Source organism: Callionymus lyra, chromosome 15 (assembly GCF_982586985.1).
Source record: "Callionymus lyra chromosome 15, fCalLyr1.hap1.1, whole genome shotgun sequence".
NCBI classification, from domain to species: Eukaryota; Metazoa; Chordata; class Actinopteri; order Syngnathiformes; family Callionymidae; genus Callionymus; species Callionymus lyra.
Window position 1 is genome coordinate 17,476,463 of NC_141832.1, and position 22,520 is coordinate 17,498,982.

The 22,520-nt window shown below is 36.9% G+C and overlaps 1 protein-coding gene across 2 annotated transcripts in view; it reads left to right on the top strand.

Moving 5' to 3' along the window:
- The window catches only part of axin1 (axin 1), a 36,009-nt gene extending 14,298 nt beyond the window's left edge, over window positions 1-21,711 (top strand). For both annotated transcript variants that reach the window (XM_087808913.1, XM_087808915.1), the window contains 9 exons: window positions 748-873; window positions 2,702-2,798; window positions 3,366-3,497; window positions 10,297-10,739; window positions 13,378-13,524; window positions 13,593-13,826; window positions 13,888-13,995; window positions 18,209-18,355; window positions 19,291-21,711. In XM_087808913.1, coding sequence (XP_087665039.1) covers window positions 748-873; window positions 2,702-2,798; window positions 3,366-3,497; window positions 10,297-10,739; window positions 13,378-13,524; window positions 13,593-13,826; window positions 13,888-13,995; window positions 18,209-18,355; window positions 19,291-19,417 — 1,561 coding nt within the window. In that variant the 3' untranslated portion in view covers window positions 19,418-21,711. The remainder of the gene's footprint in view (window positions 1-747; window positions 874-2,701; window positions 2,799-3,365; window positions 3,498-10,296; window positions 10,740-13,377; window positions 13,525-13,592; window positions 13,827-13,887; window positions 13,996-18,208; window positions 18,356-19,290) is intronic.
- Window positions 21,712-22,520: the final 809 nt, after the last annotated feature.

Below are 22,520 nucleotides of genomic sequence, written 5' to 3' on the forward strand. Positions count from 1 at the left end.
GGGCGAACAAGAGGTTACGAAAGCGGAGTCCATTATGACATAATAATGTCTTCACTCCTCCTCCAGCCAGCTGTAATCATGCCCCGCTTTGTTTATACAACGAGTCCCTTGGAGGTGGAGACTTCCAGTATGGATGACGTGCGGTGACAAACCTAGATGTTTTAACAATCACAGCAGAGTGGGTGTGGTTATGGTAAACAAGATTTAATCTCCAGATAAACAAAGTGTTTTCAGTGGGCGGGGCTTAAGCACATTTTCTAATGTAAATATTTCAAAGAAAAGAGAGTTTTGTACAAACAAACACATACTTTTGAGTAAAATAGAGTCCAACATTTATTTAAGACAAACTTAGATCAAGCTGCTCTTCAAGGTAAAAAACAAAGATGTAAAGAAATATATATATATTAATAAAAATAAGTTGTTTCTAAATATGTATTAAATGTTTAAATATGGGTCCTCACTATAGTTCAGTGCTGGCTGAGATACATCCAAGTATACTTGAAACCATTCAAAATTCTTAAATAGTTGATAGGGAATTAGATAAATAGATATATAAATACAGAAATACACATTTTTAGCACCATCAATTAAATACACTTAACAAAAGGGATACAAGTAAAAACAAAAGTATAGTCTTGTAATAGTACTCGCTACAGTTATTCTCCCACTTGCCTGTGAACTCAGATGTATTTATAATGGAATGTGCTTCCTTATTCCTAACAGCATTTCTTATTGTCTGTGCACCAGACAGGACTCGTGTTCAGAGCCAATCCACCCGTTCTGCGTCGCAGCTCCAGCCACCAGCACCAATGACAGCGAGCAGCAGAGCATGTCCAGTGATGCCGACTCGCTCTCTCTGCCTGACAGCAGCGTGTGAGTCGACCTCGTCCTGCTAACACTCACACATCTGAGTTTCTAACAACCTTCAACTGAATGTTATGAGTTTCAGGCTTCAAATAGTAAATATATATTTTAGACTTATAAGAAACGTAACATTTCAGAATTTTTAATCAAAGTTTGGAAAAACCTGAGCTGTAGCACAACCTTCCATCCTTCCATTATCGCCGTCAGCACACGATATGAAATAATGAAATAAAATATCAAATAAATGAATAAAAATAGAAATTAAATAAAATAAGAATAGAAATAACTGACTAATATGTAAAATATGAAAACATCACATTAAAATTAAAAAGAAAAATCATTTAGAGTAATTAGTTCAATTGTAATATCACTATATTTGAAGTACACGTCATTACTTTATGAAATAAAGTCTTATTTTTTAAGTAAAACATGTTTTAAAACTGCTGAACATTTGGAAGTATCGCGTCCATATTGCAAAGGTTGTGGTATAAGTCGGGGGGAAAAAAGGGTAAAAAATAACAACCCTCTTGTCAACCATATTTTTTGCTGACTTTTAAGTGAATAAATGAGGACAGCAATTACAAGTTTACGGATGTTAACATTTGCTCAGATTTTTCTCTCCTTAGAAAACCTGGAAAACAAGTTTATATGAAAAATAAACCAATAAAAACTTGAAAACTTGAATGGAATGACAGGTATGCAATGAATAGAAATGCCAGTTAGAGAGAGTTGTACTGATATAAACTATATGACATATGTAAATACAATTTAGTATTTAATATATATTTTCATATTTTTGTATATATTAGGGCTTTAAATGGAACCATTTTATTTTTCTGTTATGTTTTTTCCGTTTAATTTGAATTTATTTTCTCAAGAATATAAAGGAAAATTCTTTATCTTATAAGTTACAGCGTAAAGTAATGACTTTATTAAAGTTAATTGACCAAATCTGGTTGCCATTGAGGCAAACTTTCCTCCATTTCGACCCCTTTGTTCTTAACCGTGGTTTTATCTCGGGGTCATGGTGACCCGAAGGCCCCCAAAAAACAAATGTGTCCGTGGTATCCCTTGTGTTGAACCCCTGGCGCTGCCATAAATACATATACAGTAGTGGAGGTCGTTCAGCTTTACCCAGAGACAGAACAAAGGGATACCTCAAACACTTGTTTTCTGGTCCTGAGATAACGCAAGGGTTAAAAAAAAACCATTGCAACACATAAGAGCTTTTTTAGTTTTAATTAATTTATATTCTTTTTTTTTTAAATCTTTTTTTGTATATTTATTCAATTTTTATTTTTTTTTAATTTTAAATTTCATTTTTTGTATTGTTTATTGTGTCGTTGTAGCAAAGAGAACATCATCGTACAGCGCCGTCCAAACCATGTTGTACTTTAACATTGAAGAGATTCTATTTTATCCCCAGTTTAGAAAATCAAAACAAAGTGACGTCACGTTCATAGAGTCACGTCAAGTCACGTCTTCCTTTGATACACGCGCGACCTTTGTTGAAAGATGAATAAATAGCAGTATTATCATTATATAGAATCAGGACACGTCGAGGTGCCAGAATGTCAAACATAAGGGTCAAGTACATACAGACCTCTCAAGATAATCTCTCACTAAAACAGTTAAGACTACATTTGGCGCAGCGTAAACACACAGGAATCGCGACTCCTGCTGTTCCGACTAATCGACACTTAAAAAGATCCTTTTTTTTTTTTTCTCCTTTTTTTTGATATTGGAAAAGGGAGCGAAAAGCCTAGGAGTACCGAAGAGGGCCTGTGATGATTATTCATGAGGATGGTTCAGTTACCGTCTCTGTTGTCAATTCCAGAGATGGGGTTCCACCCTACAGAACCCACAAACAGCCTCGCCGGGAGATGCACGAAGGCGCCAAAGCCAACGGGCGACTGCGGCTGCCTCCCTTGCCAGTGAGTCGATCTCTACCTTTTTTTTTTTTTTTTTTACATTTCTGCTCCACAAGTCTGTCGGGGAATATTTTAGCGGGTGCAAGAATAGGTGCCGAGAGAGCGAGAAGGAGGAGGAGGGAGGAGGGAGGCTGTCTAAATATCAGCGTGATGCTCTGCTAAGCTGTGAGTGGTGAAGGTGAGCAGACACAAAAACCTCTTCCCCTGTGACAGCCTCCCTCTGAAGACCTGCTACAGGAAACCCCCCGACTCTAATTAGGCCTGGGAGTCAAATTAAAGCTCCACATGCAGCCCCCCTATTAGGATGCAGGGATTGACTGCACAAGTCTCAGGAGCGCAACCCGAGCGATTCCCTGCCCCGACAAATGAGTCATGACCTCGCTCCGGTATCAGCCGCTAATCCAACGCTGCCTCTTTTTTTTTTTGTTTAAACCTCCACTATTTTGTGTTGAACTTTGAAATGCAGGTCGAACGTGGTCACAGATCTACGCCATCATTATTGTGATCGGGTATTCTAACAATGCGCCGCACAAAAAGCGTGAGAACAAAAGATTTTTATTTCGCCGACAGAAGGAGAGAATTCCCAAGAACATCCAAGTGGAGCCGGAGAGGTTTGCCGCAGAGCTCATCAGCCGACTGGAGGGGGTTTTGAGGGAGAGGGAGGATCGGGAGAGGCTGGAAGAGGGACTGCAGACCCGCCTGGTACGTTCACTTTCTTCATACTATTTATTAAAGAAAATACTATAAATATTTTGGCTATTTCCTCAATAATCAGCATTAATCATAGCAAAAACAGCCTTAAAAATAATGTTTTAAAATTTAAAAATGGTTGTTATTTAACTGTTAATATATACAATTATTCATATATAACACTAATAGACTCAGGGACTCATGCATTCCTCGTGCTTTTAGTTAATCTTTGTACCGATTGTTTAAGCGCTTTGTGACCCTGGTCTGGAAAAGCGCTATATAGATAAAAATGACTTACTTACTTTTCCTTCCATCTATGTTCTTTATATTTGCACTTTGTCATCCCTTGCTCTTTGTATGTATTGCAAAGTATGAGCTGCTTTATAGTAATGTATTTTACTTTATTGAATGTATTGTATTTTATTAATCTCATTTAATTTAAAATATTTAATTTCTTTATTCTGTAATGTCACCTCAAATAATTCCTGTGCTGTGTTCACAACAGTCACAATAATATTTTCATTTATTTTCTGAATATGACTGTGAACAAAACATTGACTATAAAAAGGGACTTTCTTTTGATCTTTTATGTTTAACTTATTCCGATGGGCCAGAAAAAAAAAAAAAAAATATATATATATATATATATATATATATATATTTTAGTCCTTAACAAGGGACTCTTAGCACAAATATAAAAGGATGAAAGTCAAAAACATTCTAAAAGAGAAAATTCAAATTTTTCCTCAGACCTACGGAGCACTGCAATAATGCAGTCGAAGGGTCTCATGAAACCGGCTCATACAATGTTAAAAATGTCTCTTAGATCAGGGGAAAAATGCTTTCATGTGTTTAAATGTTCAATGTTTTGCTGATTTTTCCTTTCTATTATTCATCATCCGATGTTTTGGCCATTCGGTTGGGAATATCGTTGGCATTCTGGGTTTTCAAGATCTCAGTGACAGTAGTTCTCAAATGAAACACAGCCATTAATACTGTCAAATATTTACCGTTATTAAGTAAGTGAAGACAGACCTCGGCCATGCCAGCCTTGGGTTTTTATTCATATATATAATAAAACATACTAGGCTACGCTAGTTAGCATTTGAGTAGCATTCCCTCCCCCAAGTAAGACCAGTAGGTTGCCTTAGGTTTAAAAACTAGTGATGCTTGATACCAAAAGGGCAACAGGTCTTACATAAAAGGTCAGATTGAAAAAAACAGCTTCATTTTAGGGCTTAAGTTACACTTTGGTTTTTATTTTCAATAAATATTTAACTGAAAGACTAACATTGAACATATATTTACATTTAATAGTCATGTTGAACTAGCAGCCAGAAAAACATACAGGTAAAGATTGTTAACTCTATAACTAGTGTTATCTCAGGGTCAAGGTGACCCGGAGGCCTGAAAACAAATGTGTTTGAGGTATCCCTTGTGTTGTCTCTGGGTCAAGGTCAACAACCTTAAACTTTACCTTAAGATAAAGTTCTACCTAACCTCCCTGGCTTCCATTAATACATATGCAGTGGTCTTGACCCAGAGACAACACAAGGCATATCTAAAACACATTTGTTTCCGGGCTTCTGGGTCACCTTGACCCAGAGACAACACACAGGTTAAATAAAAACTTTGAAAATAATCAATTAAAACAAGAAAAATCTGTAGAACCATGAACGATGAAGTGTTAAATTCTTTAAGGAGGCATTGGTGAAGCACTGGCTATGTTTCAAAATGTGTGGTTTCATTGTTTGTATTGAATAAAACCTAAACCATGGGTGTCCAAACTCCTTTCAAGTAGATTGATAAAGTGAAAAAAACAAAACAAGGGCCAAATGTGAACAATGTTATAATTATACCAATAATTATCTCATTCAGGACTTCAAAATAAAAGCTCCCGTGTCTTGGATCAGAAAGACAAAAACATTTTCAGTGTTTAAGCCTTTGGTATTTTTCCCAAGCTTTTATGCTTGTCTGACATTGAAAGATATCTTACGGTTAAACAATATATTGTACAAAGAAGATATAAACAGCATGTTGTTCAAATCTGCAAGCAAAGTTTACAGATAAAAATAATTTTTTTTTACTGTGACGCAAAAATGTTTTTGTTACCTTGATAAAAACAATTGTGAGGCTTATCTTTCATTAGCCATTTTGGCATCCTGTCGGTGCAGGTATCTGCCAGCAGCACCGCCTTTAATGTAGGCTGTGATCGAGCGACTCGGGTCTCGGGGGTCAAAGTTGACGGTGGTATTTAAACCCTGCTCTATAAACGAAGGATTAAAGATTAGAACGACAAATGAGACTTGTGTCTTCCTGCCCTCAATGAATCAATTTTTTTTTTTTTTAGTCTGCAATGACAAAAAAGCCACAACAAAACTATTATGAATCGCTTGGAGAACTCCGGCGTTGGCGCGACAGCGATCTGGCGTCGCCCATGAATCGGATGGCGCACCTGCACACTCGGCCTTTTGAAAGCAGGGAACAGTGTGACGCCGCTTTGATGCCACTTGAACGGCGATGAAGCGATAACCGCCATCATAGATAAAAATCAGCCACAGAACACGGAGCCAAGCTTGAAGTCTCCGGGGAGATGAAAGACAGATGAAAAACTAATTTAAACCGTGTAAATTCGAAGAGAACGAGCCAATCGCAATAAAGTGGAGCATGAGTTGTGTTTTAAGACTTGAGTCTGTTTGCTGCTGTAAGAAAAAAAAACAAAGCGGTTGTGCGAGGAGTTCACTTGTGGTCACGGCTCTGCCACACTTCCTGCTGAGAATAGAAATGTGGCTTCTCTCCTTTGGAACAAAAGGCATTGTGGCCCAGTTATGAACAGATTAATCGGAATACAGAGGAGCTGCAGCTTGCTATTCATAAAAGTAAAAATTCTCATGTCAGCTGGATGGTCATCACTTGTCCGAATTGAATGCTTATTTGGTGTAAACATGATTACGGAGCACGCAGGCGGAGAGGAAAGAATAGTTCTCTTGTTCTTTGTAAATCGCATCTACTTCTTAACCTGCACAGGATCAAATATCAGCCCAACACTAGCCTTTTATTCGCTAAATCCAGTTAAAAAACCTAATTACCAGAAGTTGTTTGATAGTTAAAATAAAGTATATTTCATTCTAATACAGTTTTGGTCTGTAGATAAGCTATCTTAGCAAACACAAGGAAACCGGTTTACCTAAAGTAAGTAATTATTATTTGTAAAGCGCTTTTCTCAGAGCTTAGGAGCAACAGCTTGGAAGGATTTCTCTCCTCTGGTCCTGAACCGTGTTCAGGAACCATCAGTAGATTCTGATCCACAGACCTTAGAGCCTGAGCTGGGGTGTAAGTCTGGATCAGATCATTGATGGAAGGTCTGACCATGAATGGATCTGAAAGTAAGAACCAGAATTTTAAAATTGATCCTGAAAGAAACTGGCAGCCAGTGAAGCGTTTTAAGGATCGGAGAAATGTGAGTTCTTCTACTAGAGCTGGTCAGAATTTTCGCTGCAGATTTTTGTATAAACTGCAGGCGAGACAGCTCCTTCTCGTTAAGACAGGAAACTGTTACAAGGAGAAGAAAAAAACGCATGGATTATAAGATCCAAAACGTGTTGTGACACCATTTTTGGTCTTGCTAAAACGAATGAGGTCTTTTAAAAGAAGTTAACTGGCTGTTTGTTTGCACTTTGGTCACTTTTGCTATGCATCGCGGAGTGCGTTTGTAGCATTAGCTACGAGCTAACCTGCTTACGTGTTCCGATACCCAGTGACATCAGTTTTTCACAACCATCTCCATTTGTTGGAAGAAGGGTTTAGAAATAAACAAAAAAACCGACAGCAAAGTGGAGATTGTTCTTTTTTAGACATTAAGGGTCCGTCCCATTAATCTCCTTATTCCTCAAATTTGTTCCTCATTCTCAAAACCTGCGCTCCTGGTTATTGTATTTAGTAGGTAGTTAGAACTTTATTCTACCTACGTAACTTTGCTTTATTTACTTAGTGCAAGTAAATTGTCCAAATAACTTGGTTTCTTTAGTTTTCTTTATTTTAAAAAAGCAGTTTAAAAAATAAAAACAGGTGATCAGAAAAAGAGTATAATAATTCTACTTTTCTTGAATTCCGACAGTTGGCTAAACAATACTTTTTACAAAAAAGTCTTGACATATTTTAGCAGACTTGCACTCTAGGACAGTTGTTTCAATATTTGACATCCCTGTATCCATTTTCTTTTTTTTTTCCAAATCACATTTTGCGTAACCATAGTTATTTTTTAGTTTATAGATCAATGAGATGTGTGTCCATTTTCGTGTTGCAATTAAACTTCTAACCGCTAGATGGCAGCATCCATTACAAACTTCACATTTAGGTTACATTGACTTTATTAATCCCTCTGGAGATCTCCTTGATGAACATTGAAATCCCACGAGATATCTGCTATGGCTGAGGACAAGAGGATACTGAGAATGAGAGGATACAGTCGCTCGACTTATAAAGCTGATGTTTGGACATATTTTGGTTTCAAAACAAATGAAAGCAGTAAGGACTTCGTCAAGAGTCATGTGGTCTGTAGATTCTGTAAAACCAGAGTCAAGTACTCGACAATACTACACATATATCCTTGTTACTACAGTGTCACAATATATCACAATATATCATATCTTCGCCTCTGTATCGTGATGCGTATCATATCATCAGATTCTTGTCAATACACAACCCTAATAGTCCTGTCTTTGTTTTACTAAAATAGTGTCTCCAGCCTAGATAACCCTGCCTTTGTCCCATAGAGTATAAGTACCCTTTATGGGATGTGCACGATTACGACAGCACAAACACAGGTTACATAATGTTGTCATTCATTGTTTTGACAATGGCCTCCCCACAGTTATTGGCATACCATTTTGATTTTTGCGTTTTCAGTAACACCATTGTTGCGGGTCTTGCTAAAAAAACCCAATGACGTCTTAACTCCACACAGAACCTTGTATGCAAACTTTTGTTTGACCTCCGCCCCCTGTGGTCGTGTCACAACATTTATCCTCTTTGGAACTCCTTACGAAGTCAAGCGACAAATAGTCTTTTGAAGGTGAAAAATCATAACTCGCGGGACAAATCTACCAAGACCACTTGAGGCTTTAAGTGATCTTGATTTGTATCGTGACCAAAATGTATAATAGAAGCTCTCAATATATCATCGGCATTTAGAGTAGAAATATTGAAATGGTTTTGAAAAGGGAAACCTGATGAATAAAAAAAATATTTTGGTCAGATTTCAACAGTATTGAACATTAGTGGGATTTTGGATTGGCCAGATATAAATACTCCCCCTTGTGGTCGTTTTAAAAGGACTCATGAGATCAATGCTTGACTGCAGTATATTGAACTATTTTTTTTATTCCACTAACTCCCCTCGTTCAGCCCAAAAAAAAAAAAACGCATAAAATATTAAAAGCAAATGGCTGCACTTTTCAGTGTTGTCAATTAAAGGAGGCAGCGGGAGTTTTGGAACAGACAGAGAAGCTGTGTGATGCTTTTTTGACACGATTGAAGCAAATAAACGATGAGCGCACGGCAGAGAGAGAGTTGCAAGCGATTGGCAGCTCATGAGGGCAACTTTATTTCATTATTAACGCACACTTTAAAGGAATCCACTGGCAGGAAACTAAAGCCGGATCCCCACTGTTGTCTTTCTACCAAAATCTCCCTCTGTTGTTCCTCTCGCAAAAGTTGTTCTGGCTCCTCTCGCAGCGAAAAGGAAAACTCCCCGCCGTGATGAGAAGACGATGGTGGATATAGTTGGACTTAAAGGACGACCGCTGAGTTTGCTATTGTTTGCACAGGGTCACAGATTGCACCGTTTCTTCACTGCTGGCTAAGGAAGTGTAACTACGTGGGAGTTTTTTTTGTAATCAAACATAAATAATAATAATATTAATAATAATGCATCATATTTATTGAGACACAAAGACGCTTTATAAACAAAGGACAAGACTATAGTAAATAAAACAAAAAAAATACGAGTAAGCATTTTTTGAACCTCATTAAAATTAAAACAAATAAAGTGTAATATTGTGTTGTCAAGTTTTAATCAATATCATGGAAGAACCTTTAATCTTGAAAAAAGTAACCGTGAAGGAAAACACATCAACTTAAATGTAAGATTTTGTCTCCGATTGACGTATCACGTTAAATGCCGCCATCTTCTGGTTGAAATTGACAATCGCACTTTTTAAATCCAATTTTATTTCAGTTTCATTTTACTGCTCAGCGTGGTAATGGTCTGAAAAAAAATTGGACTATGTAGTTTTTTCGCTCAGTGTTTCTTAATTTTTGTATCTAATGACTTATATTTAATCTTTTTTAAATGGTGTTTGTCTACATGGAAGATCTATAAATGTCTTACTTACAGTGTCTAGATCCGGCTCTTGCAGTTTAAATGGGACAATTCTGACAAAGAAAAATTATAATGGGACATAATTTACCCATTAAATGTATATATATATATTTTCATACATTTTGAATTATTAGTTGATTGTTTGATTGAATATATATTGTTGCTGGAAAGTAAAGAGTTAATTATAATATGTTATATGTTATTCTCAGTTTGTCTGTCAAGGTTGTCATTTCCTCACCTCAATTGTTTTACATTCTTATTGCTTTTCGAAACCCTTTCAAATGTTCCGCACTCATTTTGAACAACCTTATTTTGAACTAAAAGGGGTGATATCACACAAAAACAAAACAAACATGGAAAAATTGTTAATGCCCTCTGAATAACCTCGCCTTCGCTGAATCATGTTACTTAACCGTCAACTTTCTACAGGACGAAGGAGGTGAAATCTTGCCCACTGCATCGTTGCTGCCTTGCATCATCAACCCCTTCCTCAAAGACAGCCACGAGGAGAACCCCGAGAACATACTGGACGACCACGTCCAGCGCGTCATGAAGTCTCCCGTCTGCCGGTCCCCGGGAAATGTCCCTCGACCCCGCCCGCTCGACGGCGGCGTCGTCTCGGGGGTCACGGACGCGGCTCCCTGCTGGGGTCAGGGTAAGCCGCAGTCGTGGAAGCGCGAGGGCGGCCACCATCACAAGCAACAACATCGCGGTCACCACTCGGCGTCCGTGAAGCCCAAAGAGCAGGCGGAGTGCGACAGGGCCGGTTGGATTCAGGAGAACATCCCGTGGGGCGCGAGTCAACACGGGTCGAAGACTCGCTGTTACGCCGATGGAATGGGATCTACCTTCGTTGAGAACGCAAATAACGGGTGAGTTGTAACATTTGTCGCTGTCGGTACCAATGATGGTAGTGTTTTCACGGTCGAGTGTTTCAAGGCGTTCGCTAGATCAGTGTTTGCCAAACTTTTTGAGTGACATGATACACAAAACATTTATGTATCGGCAAGAATTCGGCGAAACAATATGTGTCACGATACAGGGACAAAGATACAATATATTGCGATACTTTGCCATACCCTAGGACTTGGAACAAATAATAGATTTGTAGTATTGTCCGAGTACTTGACTCTGGTGTTGCAGAATTTACAGACCACATGACTCTCTAGACCAGACCTGGGTTCTAATGCATTAGCAAATGTATTTTGTATTTATTATTCATTTACATTTTTGCACTTATTTACATTTTCCCTCTTTTCTTGAGTATCATTTTTTCGAGTATATATTTATCCCTAAAAACATTTTTTTAAGTTAGTTGAAGAAATGTTTTGAAAAAAACTCATATATACAAGAATAAAATTGCAGCTTATTTAGCTTAATAAATGTCACGGCCTAATGACAAATGTCCTTTTTTGAGGGATTTTCTCGTCTATCTTTTTGCTTGGCGGCCCCTAACAACATTCACAGAATTGAATGTGGCCCTTGAAGAATTATAACTGCCCACCCCTGCTCTAGACAAAAGTCGTAACCGCTTTCATTAGTTTTGAAACCAAAATATGTCCAAGCATCAGCTTTAAAAACTGCAGACAGTTATGTTAACTTTTTATTTACCATCCAGGAGCCGGACAGCATGGAATATATAATCTTAAATGATGGTTACTCCATGAAAGTATAAGCCATCTAGAAAAGTCATCATATCGGTAACCGTCGGTAGAAATGCAGGACTAGATAGAGTAAGAGTAAGTCGATTATTAGAAAAAGCAAACGGTTACTGAGTTTAACGAGTGGGAGTGTTGGAGTGTTTTTAAAACTATATCGACGTTAAAAGTTTTTAACCTTGGAACGAGTTAGAGCAGGGGTCTGCAACTTTTTTTGCGAGCTACTCTTAAGGGCATCATGTGAGCCGAGTGTCTACCATCAGTTTGTTACACACTTATGAAATAACTTGTATATTATCATGGATATGAAACCCGGTATAGGTACAATTTCGGTCCCCCCTAAAAATTCTGTCCCCCCACTTCCTACGTGATGACGTCACGTGGGCATATCCGAACGTCTCTTTAAATGTTTTTTATGGGTTAAAGAAACGTCAACAGAACGTTTACATGATACTTTTTACCTCATTAAACATTTATATTGACAAGAAGACGATCTTCGTCGACATGATCACTTTCCGTTCATTCATCTCCTGGTCTGACGACACACGTGACTTTGAGACCAACGGAAGTGACCTCACTACATGAGACAAAGCCGCTGATTGGCTGAAGCTGTTTTACTAATAATAACGCACAACTGTACAATGCAATACAAACTTTCGAGTTCCGAAATAATTCGCTTATGTACATTTAATAATTGAATTAAATCGGGAAGAAAAAAAACCCAAATGAAAACTAAATAATTACCGAGGTGTTTATGAACAGGTAGAATGAGTTATTGAAAGGGAAATATTCTAACATTTTTGTTATTTGAAAAGCGAATTATTTCGTAACTCGAATATTTGTAATGCATTGTACAGTTGTGCGTTATTAGTAACAGCTTCAGTCAATCAGCGGCTTCGTCGCATATAGTGCGGGCACTTCTGTTAGTGTCAAAGTCACATGATCGACCAGGAAATGAAAGAACGGAAAGTGATCATGTCGACGAAGATCGTCTTTTTGTCAATATAAATGTTTAATGTGTGGTAAAAAGTATCATGTAAACATTCTGTTGACGTTTCTTTAACCCATAAAAAATATTTTAAAAAGATGTTTGCATATGCAGCGTGTGACGTCATCACGTACGAAGTGGGGGGACAGATTTTGTAGGGGGGACCGAAATTGTACCTGCACCGGTTTGGACAGGAGGCTCCTGCGATCCAGTAAGAACATTGAACCACACACACCACACGGGTTCCCCTCACACACGTGCACCTCTGACCAAGGATTGAATGGACTCTTGGGTGGGACCCTGAGTTCATCTCATTGATGATAAATCTGATTTGGTTTTCTTTTCTTTCTTTATTTCAAACCTGAGTGGTTGAATTGTTTATTTTTGATACAATTGTATATTGCCTTTAACTTTGGTTAGAGGAAGTTTTTTGTTCATATTTGTCCGTCTAAATATATAGTACTATTGAAACTGAAATATGTTATGCGTCTTCCATTCCTGCATCTCCTCCATGAGCTGAGCTAGACTTCTGATCCATCTAGCACTTTCATAAAACTAAGAGTAAGCGTATATTCTAAACATGCTACAGATACACTAATCACAATATTGATCCTCCAATAATAACAACCAGTAAAGGAAACACAAAATAAAACATAAGATGCTTCAACCTTTGGTCTGCAGGCTATCTGGTGCCTGTGGGTCCCACAATGGTGACCCCTGAGTTAGCGCCTAGTATGGGAGCTTCGTTTCACATTTTTGATACGACCAGTTACACCAAGAGCGCTAAAGGGCGACTATAACTCTGATAATCCTTCTGATTAAGATGTCATTTGGTAAATTCATGTAGAATCATTTATGCTGCAGGATTAAAGGCGGCCCACAGGGTGGTAAGAGGTCACTGAAGAAGGGAGAGGACGTCCCGGCACCTGTAGACGAGATGGAGAAGAACCACAAGATCCTTTTGTGGCTCATGGAAGGACACAAAGAAATGGTCCGTCACAAGAGGAACGGGTCAGTGATTCACTCGCTGTTGTCGATGAGAAACTTTTTATGTGAACCTGCACTTTTGTATTTGTCAGAAGTACCACCGGGTCCAAGAAGGTCCCGGGCCTCGAGGGGAGCTGCCCACTAGAGAGACCCAGCTCGCACCTCCTCTGCACCACCTCTCACCCGCGGAACAACGTGCAGCCGTCGCATCCCTTCATCCAGGATCCCACCATGCCCCCCAACCCGGCTCCCAACCCCCTCATCCAGCTGGAGGAGGTCCGCCGGCGCCTGGAGGAGGAGACCCTCCAATGTGGGCACAAGCAACGGTGAGATTACCATCGTGACTCTAAAACCCACACTCGGGTCTAATCGTCCGCTTTCTATCAGGTACGTGATGGAAGTCATCCAGAGGGGGCGCACTGCAGTCAGGGCTCCACAGATCCCTCCGCAATCAGTGGTACCCGAGGTCTCCGACAGCGAGAGTTCGGATTGCGAGTGAGTCCAAAATACTTTTGTTAAGTGCCGGCTATAGTTGCGTCAAACCTTTTACAGCTAAAAGTGTAATTTCCTGCATTTTATTTGTAGTAGTAAAAGGAAGTCTCGTGATTCTGGAAAAAAAAGCAGATGGTGGGGAAGAAGAAAAAAGTGAAGGAGGAAGATCAGACAATGACAGCAATACAATCCCTTAAATTACACAATGACAAAATTAATCCCCCCCAAAAAAACAAAAAAAAACACAGCCTTTTTTGGATGACTCTAAAGAACTAGAAGAAATTGACTAGTTTTGCACATCTTAAGACAAACAAAGGTTTATTTTCCTGCATCAATGAAAATCCTTGTTGGCAAAAGTTACAAAATATGCTTTTGATTTGTAAATAGCTTTCATCACCAACTGTTTGCGTCAAAATACACAACTGTGGAGCTTTGCTTCATAAGAAATTGGCAAGAATGAAGTGTTAATCCCAACTATTTTTGATTTTGTGAACACAAAACTAAGTAAAATAAAAAGAAAGTTACATCGAAAGAAAGTATATAGTGCACTAGTATTTTCAGTATCCGTTTTGTGTTGATATGCATTCAGATTTTAAATGTATTTAAGTGTACACAAATCACGTACACCCAAAATAACCAAAAATGCACCATTTTTCAGCCATCTTTCTTGTATTGACTGATCAAATAAATGTTTAGCTCACACTTGGTCTGGTGTTTCTGTCACAGCTACAGGGAACAAGTAGACCAGTTGAAAGTCTTTCCTTCTCCTCTCAAAGGAGCTAAAGTTTCAGGGAAAATACTTTTTTTTTTTTTTAAATGTCAGAAATGTTTCGTCCTGGGCTACCGAGCAAGTGGAAAAGGTCCCAGTGGGTTTTCTTGCTTGTAATGGCAGATGAAAAGAACTTTGGACGCCCACAGGATGAAAGTTGAGCTCGCTCTGTGAAACTCGGTGCGTCTCCCAGTTTAGCCCGTTGTGAAGCACAGCTGAAGATTTGAAAGTCAGGCGTTTCAAAAGATGTCCCCCCCCCCGATCTCACGCCGATGACAAATAATCAAAGGCGGTTGAGTCATACGAAGTCGGTTAGATTCTTTCTTTTTTAAAAAAAACATCTGGGTTATTCTTTGTAGTCTGTGCCTTTCATGAGATCTGAAAATGCGTCAAAAATGTATTTAAAAGTATAGAAAAACCAGAAGAACATTTTGTACAATGTCCCTCGTTTATTGCGGGGGTTCAGTTCCAGAAACCCTCGGCATTAAACGAAATCCGCAAAGTAGCGACTGCTCAATTTTTGACTCGTTTAAACTAAAAACAATTATTTAAACTTCAAATCTTAGCATTACATATGAGGTACTTTCCTTCTAAAAAACCCTCTTAGTAACTGGGATCTGAACGGCTTTTTAAAATGCTTTGCCGCCCAGCCAACCAATCACAGATATGAATAGAGTCGAGTATCGAACTTCAGTTCTTAGAGTATCGAAAACAATCTTTGTCTTTCGGTGCCAAATCAAATCAAAACTGAAGAGAAACTTGACAAGTGACGAAGGCAGTGAACATAAGATTGATTTTACACTGGTTAGCAATTTTGCAGTGGAAAATCGCATGTTATTTATTTTATTTTATTCTTTTCAAGAATTGTACTAGATGTAATATAATTTTCCTTTTTGTTAGAACTGTAACGTATCAATCAGGAACCGGTTGAAGTGAAGATATCAGTATCAGTCCCGGTACAGAACAATTTGATCGACCCCCAGCACTAGCTATGGGATCACTGATAAGTACACAGTTGTAGAGCGTGAATACAGTATTGTAGCGACCAATCATCCGCCACTAATAGAGCAGTGTGTATAACGGTATCACGGGAGTTCACTTGTTTTGCTGGCACCATAAGTAAAGTGTGTGCGATAATGAGTGCCTCCCACTAAGTTCTGTTGTGGTATTGAAGTTTATCTGTTGTAGATAAAGTAGTAAAGTAGATCACCTGTAACAGTGTGAACGATGACAAGGAATTTTGTAGCTTTCTACAATGTATGCAATATGGCGAGGGACCAATGTACCTCACCAGATCTTTATAAATACCCACTAAAATCCCACTGTTGATACTATCCTGTTATTATACCACAGTATCATACATGATAGACGATAGCATCACTCACTAGTGCAAATGGCTAAAGCTAGTAAGTTGATAGGTAGTGATTTTTACACTCTTTGTTTGCAGTTAGCCAGGGTACCCAACATTGAACTTCAACTGAAATAAAGTTTATTTTCAACTGTAATGTTAGACGAGGAACACTAAAATTAAAAGGTATACTTGCTAGCTTAGTTTAGCTTTATGGTTTTGAGGAGATGAAAACAAAACCCGGGGGCCACAATAAAAAGGACAATCTTATTCGGTAGATTCGTATGTGACGTAATGTGAGCTTTTTAAATTAGCAAATAAATCCAAGTAGAAATGTGCTAAAGATCTCATTGAGCATCAAAAATATCCAAAGAACATTCCTGGGTCAACGCAAAAAAAAAAGCTCATGATATCTGATTTCTTTTCAGTCGACGCGGGTGACAACACTCTTTTTATCGCTGTTGTCAGATCCCCGGCGAGTTGTTTTTGTCCGAGATCAACAATCACGAGCGCTCGTCTGCTCACTGGTCTGTCATAATCCAGCATGTCCTCTCCGCTCAAAGCAAAGTATTAAAGCCACGCCGTGAACCAGAAAACAAGAGGACACCAGTTCATACGCTCACTTTCTTTCCTCACACCCTGAGATTAATTAGAGAGGTCAGCTGACTGACTTCAGATCAGCCCGACATCTGCGTCACGGGGCGGCTCTTTTTTTTTCTGTGTCGGGGTCGGGTCAGGATACTGCAGAAAACAGTTGAGAATAGACGGGCTTTGTTTGGTTCACACTTTTCTTTCTGCTGCGCAGCCTGTGAAGCGTCGCTAGTTTGTTACCATTTGCTTTTTATTCATTTCCTCGCAAATCTTAGTGAGGATTTCACCACTTGTTTCACTAAAAATGGGCTTCAATGGTACAAACCAATTATTTATACTTATATTTTGTCAATTTTTCTTTAGTAATATTCTTTAGAAATAAACTGTTTATCTGACAAATGAATATAATAAGTTAAAAATGATCATAGTCTTATATAAAAAGAGAAGATCAATTACATAATTAAAGCTGGATTATGTATCTTTGTTTGCGAAACACAAATTTGAACCATTACACAGTAGAGTTGTCAAAAGTATCAAAATTGTAAAAAGTATTGATGCTAATTTTTTTTATTTATACTGACTCTTTTAAGAAACATCTTAAGACGTTTTTATTTGTTCAGGCTTTTCCTTGATTTTCTGGAACTCCTGTTGTGTTATCAGTTTTATCTTGATCTTTAAAGTATATACTTTATTGAATATTGTTTTGATTGTTTAAGCGCTTTGTGACCCTGGTCTGGAAAAGCGCTATACCAATACAAATTACTTACTTACTTACTTACTTATCTGTGTACGATACTCATCACTTCATGTATGCATAATTGCATCCTTAATTTAATTTAGTTGTTTTAGGCTAACTGGTCTTATATTCAAACTATTGTTTTAATTGTTATTTATAGTATTTTTTTTGGCCAATAACTAAAAAAAAATTATTTTACATTTCTATTGCTAACAAAAGTATATTTTTTAATTTGGGGATACTTGTTTTATTGTTTTGGCATCGAAAATTGAATATTTCTCTAAAAAGAATTAATCAAGTTGAAATTTTTAGTATCATTACAACCCTATTACACAAAAAAGTAAAAATAAAAATGTAGAAGACAAACTAAAAATATGTTAAAATAAAATAAAGAATTCATATAATGTAAAAGTAAAAATTGATAAATAACCATAAGTTATACTACTATTACAAAAAATAGGAATATTATGGAAAAAAAAGTGTATATGTTATAATGTAAGTAATGAAAGTAGTAAAGCAGTGGAAAAAATATTGCAAAGACGTACAAATGTAAATAAAGTAATCACATATCGGTACTAGTAATATTTAAAAGATGACAGAGGTTAAAATATTAATTTGTTTAGTTATATTTTCTTACTTCCACTTGTTAAATTGCCGCTTCATTTTTGTTTGAGCTGGTGCCTCCTGCTGGTGTTGTAGGGCGTTTGTCACGTAGATCATCTCATTTGAGTGTAAAATGTTCTTATACAAGATTCTTGTTCTTTGCTTTCAGACCGAAGGCGACCAGAAAGCCGTCATGTGACATCACGGTAGCGTACTACTTCTGTGGCGAGCCGATCCCGTACAGAACGTCTGTGAAGGGGAAAATAGTCACTCTGGGCCAATTCAAAGAGTTACTCACCAAGAAAGGAAATTACAGGTGAGTTTATCGTCGGTGCTGCTCTTTTGATTCAATAAAAAGTTGCAGGAATCAATCGTTAAATTATAGTAGAGACCCTGTGTCTATGTATTCTACCTTTCTACCCCTAAGAATTTACCATTTTATCTTTTAATTTATAGTTTACAAAGATGCTACCTTGAAAAAATGGCCAACAAGGACTACAAAAATGTCCGATGCTATGGGTTCCTGATCGATTTCAAACTTGGCTACTCCCCGATTTTTCTAGAGTAGCTTTCAACCAAAAGTGTTCATAATTATAAAACTTTTGCAAATGTAACATAAGATGGCTTTGCTGTATTTTTTTGGGGGCAGTCTTGATTTAGAACATAAAGAAAACTTTTTCAATGCTAATAATGTTCTCTTAAACGTTGAACGTTTGTCAGAATTTCCTTAAATATTTTCTTTAATGGAAAATCACGTGCCACAAACTTATTAAAAAAATATATACTTTTCAAGCTTAACCATTTTTTCACTTTACTCTAGAATTGGTGGTTTATTAACATTTGTTGACAATTGTCACGTTAGCTAAAATAATTGATGTTGTATTTGGCAAAATACGTTTGCATTTATCCAAATAGGAATATTTTATACCTTTATTTAGTTTTTTTTTAAATGTATTTCTTGAATGAGCTCTTACTCTACTCTCTTTCCAAAAAAAGTTAAATTTAATTTATGTTGAAATTGGCAACAGCTTGAGTGACATTTTACGACCTTTCACTGTTCAGACACCAGGGGGAGGCAGAAACAACTTTTTCAATCTTGTATACTTGAACCGGTAGATGTTTAGTCAAAGGGTTACAATTGTGATAGGTAAGCAACAGAATGGATTAAACAAAGAATGTTTTTTTTTGTTTAAGTTCACACAATTTTGACTTAAAAATAGCGAACTGAGGGAAATATGCGTCTCTTCACAGGTACTTTTTCAAGAGGGCGAGCGACGAGTTCAAATGTGGAGTGGTGTTCCAGGAGGTGCGCGAAGACGACACAATACTGCCCGTCTTTGAGGAGAAGATTGTCGGGAAAGTGGAAAAGATCGACTGAAGCGTACGTCGAAGAAGAGGACAAGTAAGTGCAAGACTGAAGAGGAAGTTGCGGAAGAGAACTTTGGAGTGTGGACCAGAACTCAAGACCTCATTCGCTAACGGAAGTGCGATGTAGCCAACTACAGTGACTCTTGGAGAGAAAAAAAAAAGTGCTATTAAAGCTGATTATTTTTGATATGATGCATCCATGTGTGATCACACTTTTTTATATGATAACAGCAGTGTACAGTTTGTGTTAAATGACAAATTTTATATCTATTTAAGTATTTAAAAATGCTCATTTACAATCCTGTTGATGATCAACGCAGCTTTTTTGTTCGTTTGTTTACCTGTGATGATAATTTATTGAAAGTTCCTTTTGATTTTGAATGCCTGCACTTGATTTTTTTTTATTTTTAATACGACTCAATGATTTTAGCGATTAAGCAGAAGGTCGTCCCAGTACTTGGACATGCTTTTAACATTTTCCTAATCAAATGTGATCTTAATAAGTTGTTCCACTGGCAACAAACTCCCAAGTTCTGGAATGAAACCCTTTAAAAAAGTTTTCTATAACTTTATTCACCAAATAATAATTGTAGGTCGCTATTCATGTCAAGAATAGGTCTGGTTGCCTTATCCGTGTCAAAACAATTCAACTAAAATATTGTATAAAATAATAATTTAAACAATTTGAATCATCTCAAGAGAAACTATATTATAAATGCACTCAATTAAATTGGAATGCTATTACTCCAGTAGCTAATGTTAGCATTTTTATGTAGCACTTCAGTCAAAGCTAGCTAGCTCTTTAGCATTTTAGCTTTGTTAGCACTCAAGGGAATATTCAGAAGTAACAAAAATAACAAGAAGAATCCATTATTAAATTGAAAAAAGAACTTAAAAGAGTATAAAATTCCCAACCATATTTTTTGTTTGGTATATTAACATCATGCTAAACAATACACTGCATTTATTTGAGCTTAGAAGCTTCTCATATTTAACTTAATACATACTTTTATTTATGAAATATTTATTGATCAGTGTTCATTCCATCATGCCATAACATCAGCAATTATACAGTATTATTGGCTGGTTAAAAAGTTTTTAAAATTTAGATAAAAAATACAAACAAACTCGAAGTCAGTGATGATGTAAAAATATTAAAGTAATTAATAGTTTATAACATACACACAAATATAAAATGTACTCTAAATGAGTATAATGCTAGCATAATTTCAAATATTTTTTAATATTTGATATTAAATTAAGAGAATATAACAGTATGCTTGTAAAACTGTCAATATAATTCTCATTTATTTGAAATAAAAAGTCACCGTTTAGATTTTTTTTTTTCCAAAGGTGGGATATTCAAGTACTCATTTTTGTTTATATCGATATACATTTAAAAAAATACTTATGATTTCCCAGCAAATTACAACCAGTTTCATGCAGTAAAATCATTTGATCAGTGTTTCTTGAAATTATATCAACACTGAGCACTAAAACAAGGTCAAAATGTAGCAATAATTGATGAATAAAGACACATTTTTCATCGTACCTAAAGGTTGTTTGAATAAAACTACAATCCTAGAGTTGGTCATTTGGACAACGTTGCATAACTCTTTAAATTAAGATGATTTTCGGTAGCGATACAAACCCCGGAGTTGAGCAGGACTGGAAGGAGCAGGACTGCTGCAAGGGATCAATGATCGCCGTGGACTGAATGCATAATTCTGATCATTAACTCGTGTTTTCGTGTGTATTTTCATACATTCGATGAATCGCTGATTGACGATCGGTTGCCTTCTTGTTCATCATCATGTGCCTGCACAGATTGAATATTTCTTCCACCCCCACGAGAGAAGATGTTGATAAAAGGCTGATTTAGAAAAGAAAAAAAGATGGAGGTAGAATATGGACTGGGTTTGTGTTTCGACATGTTGCTCAAGATCAACACGCGATCGACATGTGTGCGTAATAGCAGTCGTGAAATGCGACCTTTTATACTCAAGGCTGCTCTCGTCTGCCGGAACAATAACATGCCCTTGAGCATGACAACAGTAATGGAACCCGTCATCATTTCTCTCCCGGCGACAATGTTCTCGACGCGTCCGGTAACGTTAGCGAAAGTGAAACTTCAGTGCCTTTCCGATGATGCTAATGATGTCTGCAGCCAGGTGTAGGCGCTGCTGTTTTTTTTTTTCCCATGAAATGTTTTTCTGTAAATATGTGCAACATGGTGGGTCGTCAACCGACGTACTTCCACTTCAGATCATGGCGGCCGGAGTGACCTGGACAATAAATCATGCAATAAACCAACAATGGTCTTCTGTGTATGAGTTGATGCTGAGCTAGCGTCGTATCGTAGCCGAGAGTGTTTTAGAATCAATAACGTTGGCCTCGCTACAGTCCTCAGTTTCTACTTATCTTGCATAGCAACCCGAAAACAATGGTAACAATGTTGATTATACTCCAGTTTTTCAGTTACTGGCTAAACCGGAGGATTGCAATTTCCAATATGAGGCTACAGATACTCCCTTGTTATTATATAGTCTATGAACAAACCTTCAAAATAGTTCTTGATCCGGATGGAAATACAAAACACCACCATGACTTAATCTTTAATTTCTTGTCCTTTTTATCCTATTGTTATTGTTATTTTTGTTGTTAATTTAGTCTGTGCTACTAATTTTTGTATGCCAAAATAAAACAACATACTGTATGTAATGTGTTTATGTATTAGTACATGTGTTTATAACATTAATATAAATATTAGAAAACATTATTTTATTACATTTATTTATGTTTTATTTTGCTGACATACTGTTCGAAATTACAAGCGACAAACCCCCAAAAATTAAATTTGTGGTAGTAGAGCTATATTTTGTATTACACACTCAATATGTTATTATTTATTTTAAAAAAAACATATTGAGTGTGTAATACAAAATATAGCTGTACTGTTTTGTTTAGACTGTTTTAATTTATTGTATGATGTTTTATAAATATTTAGAGATATATTTTTTTCAACAGTTTTTCTTTTACCTGGAAGACATAAATCAAATTTTAAATGAATAAAATAACAATAAAAAAATTAAAGTGTCAAAATGTCTGAAATA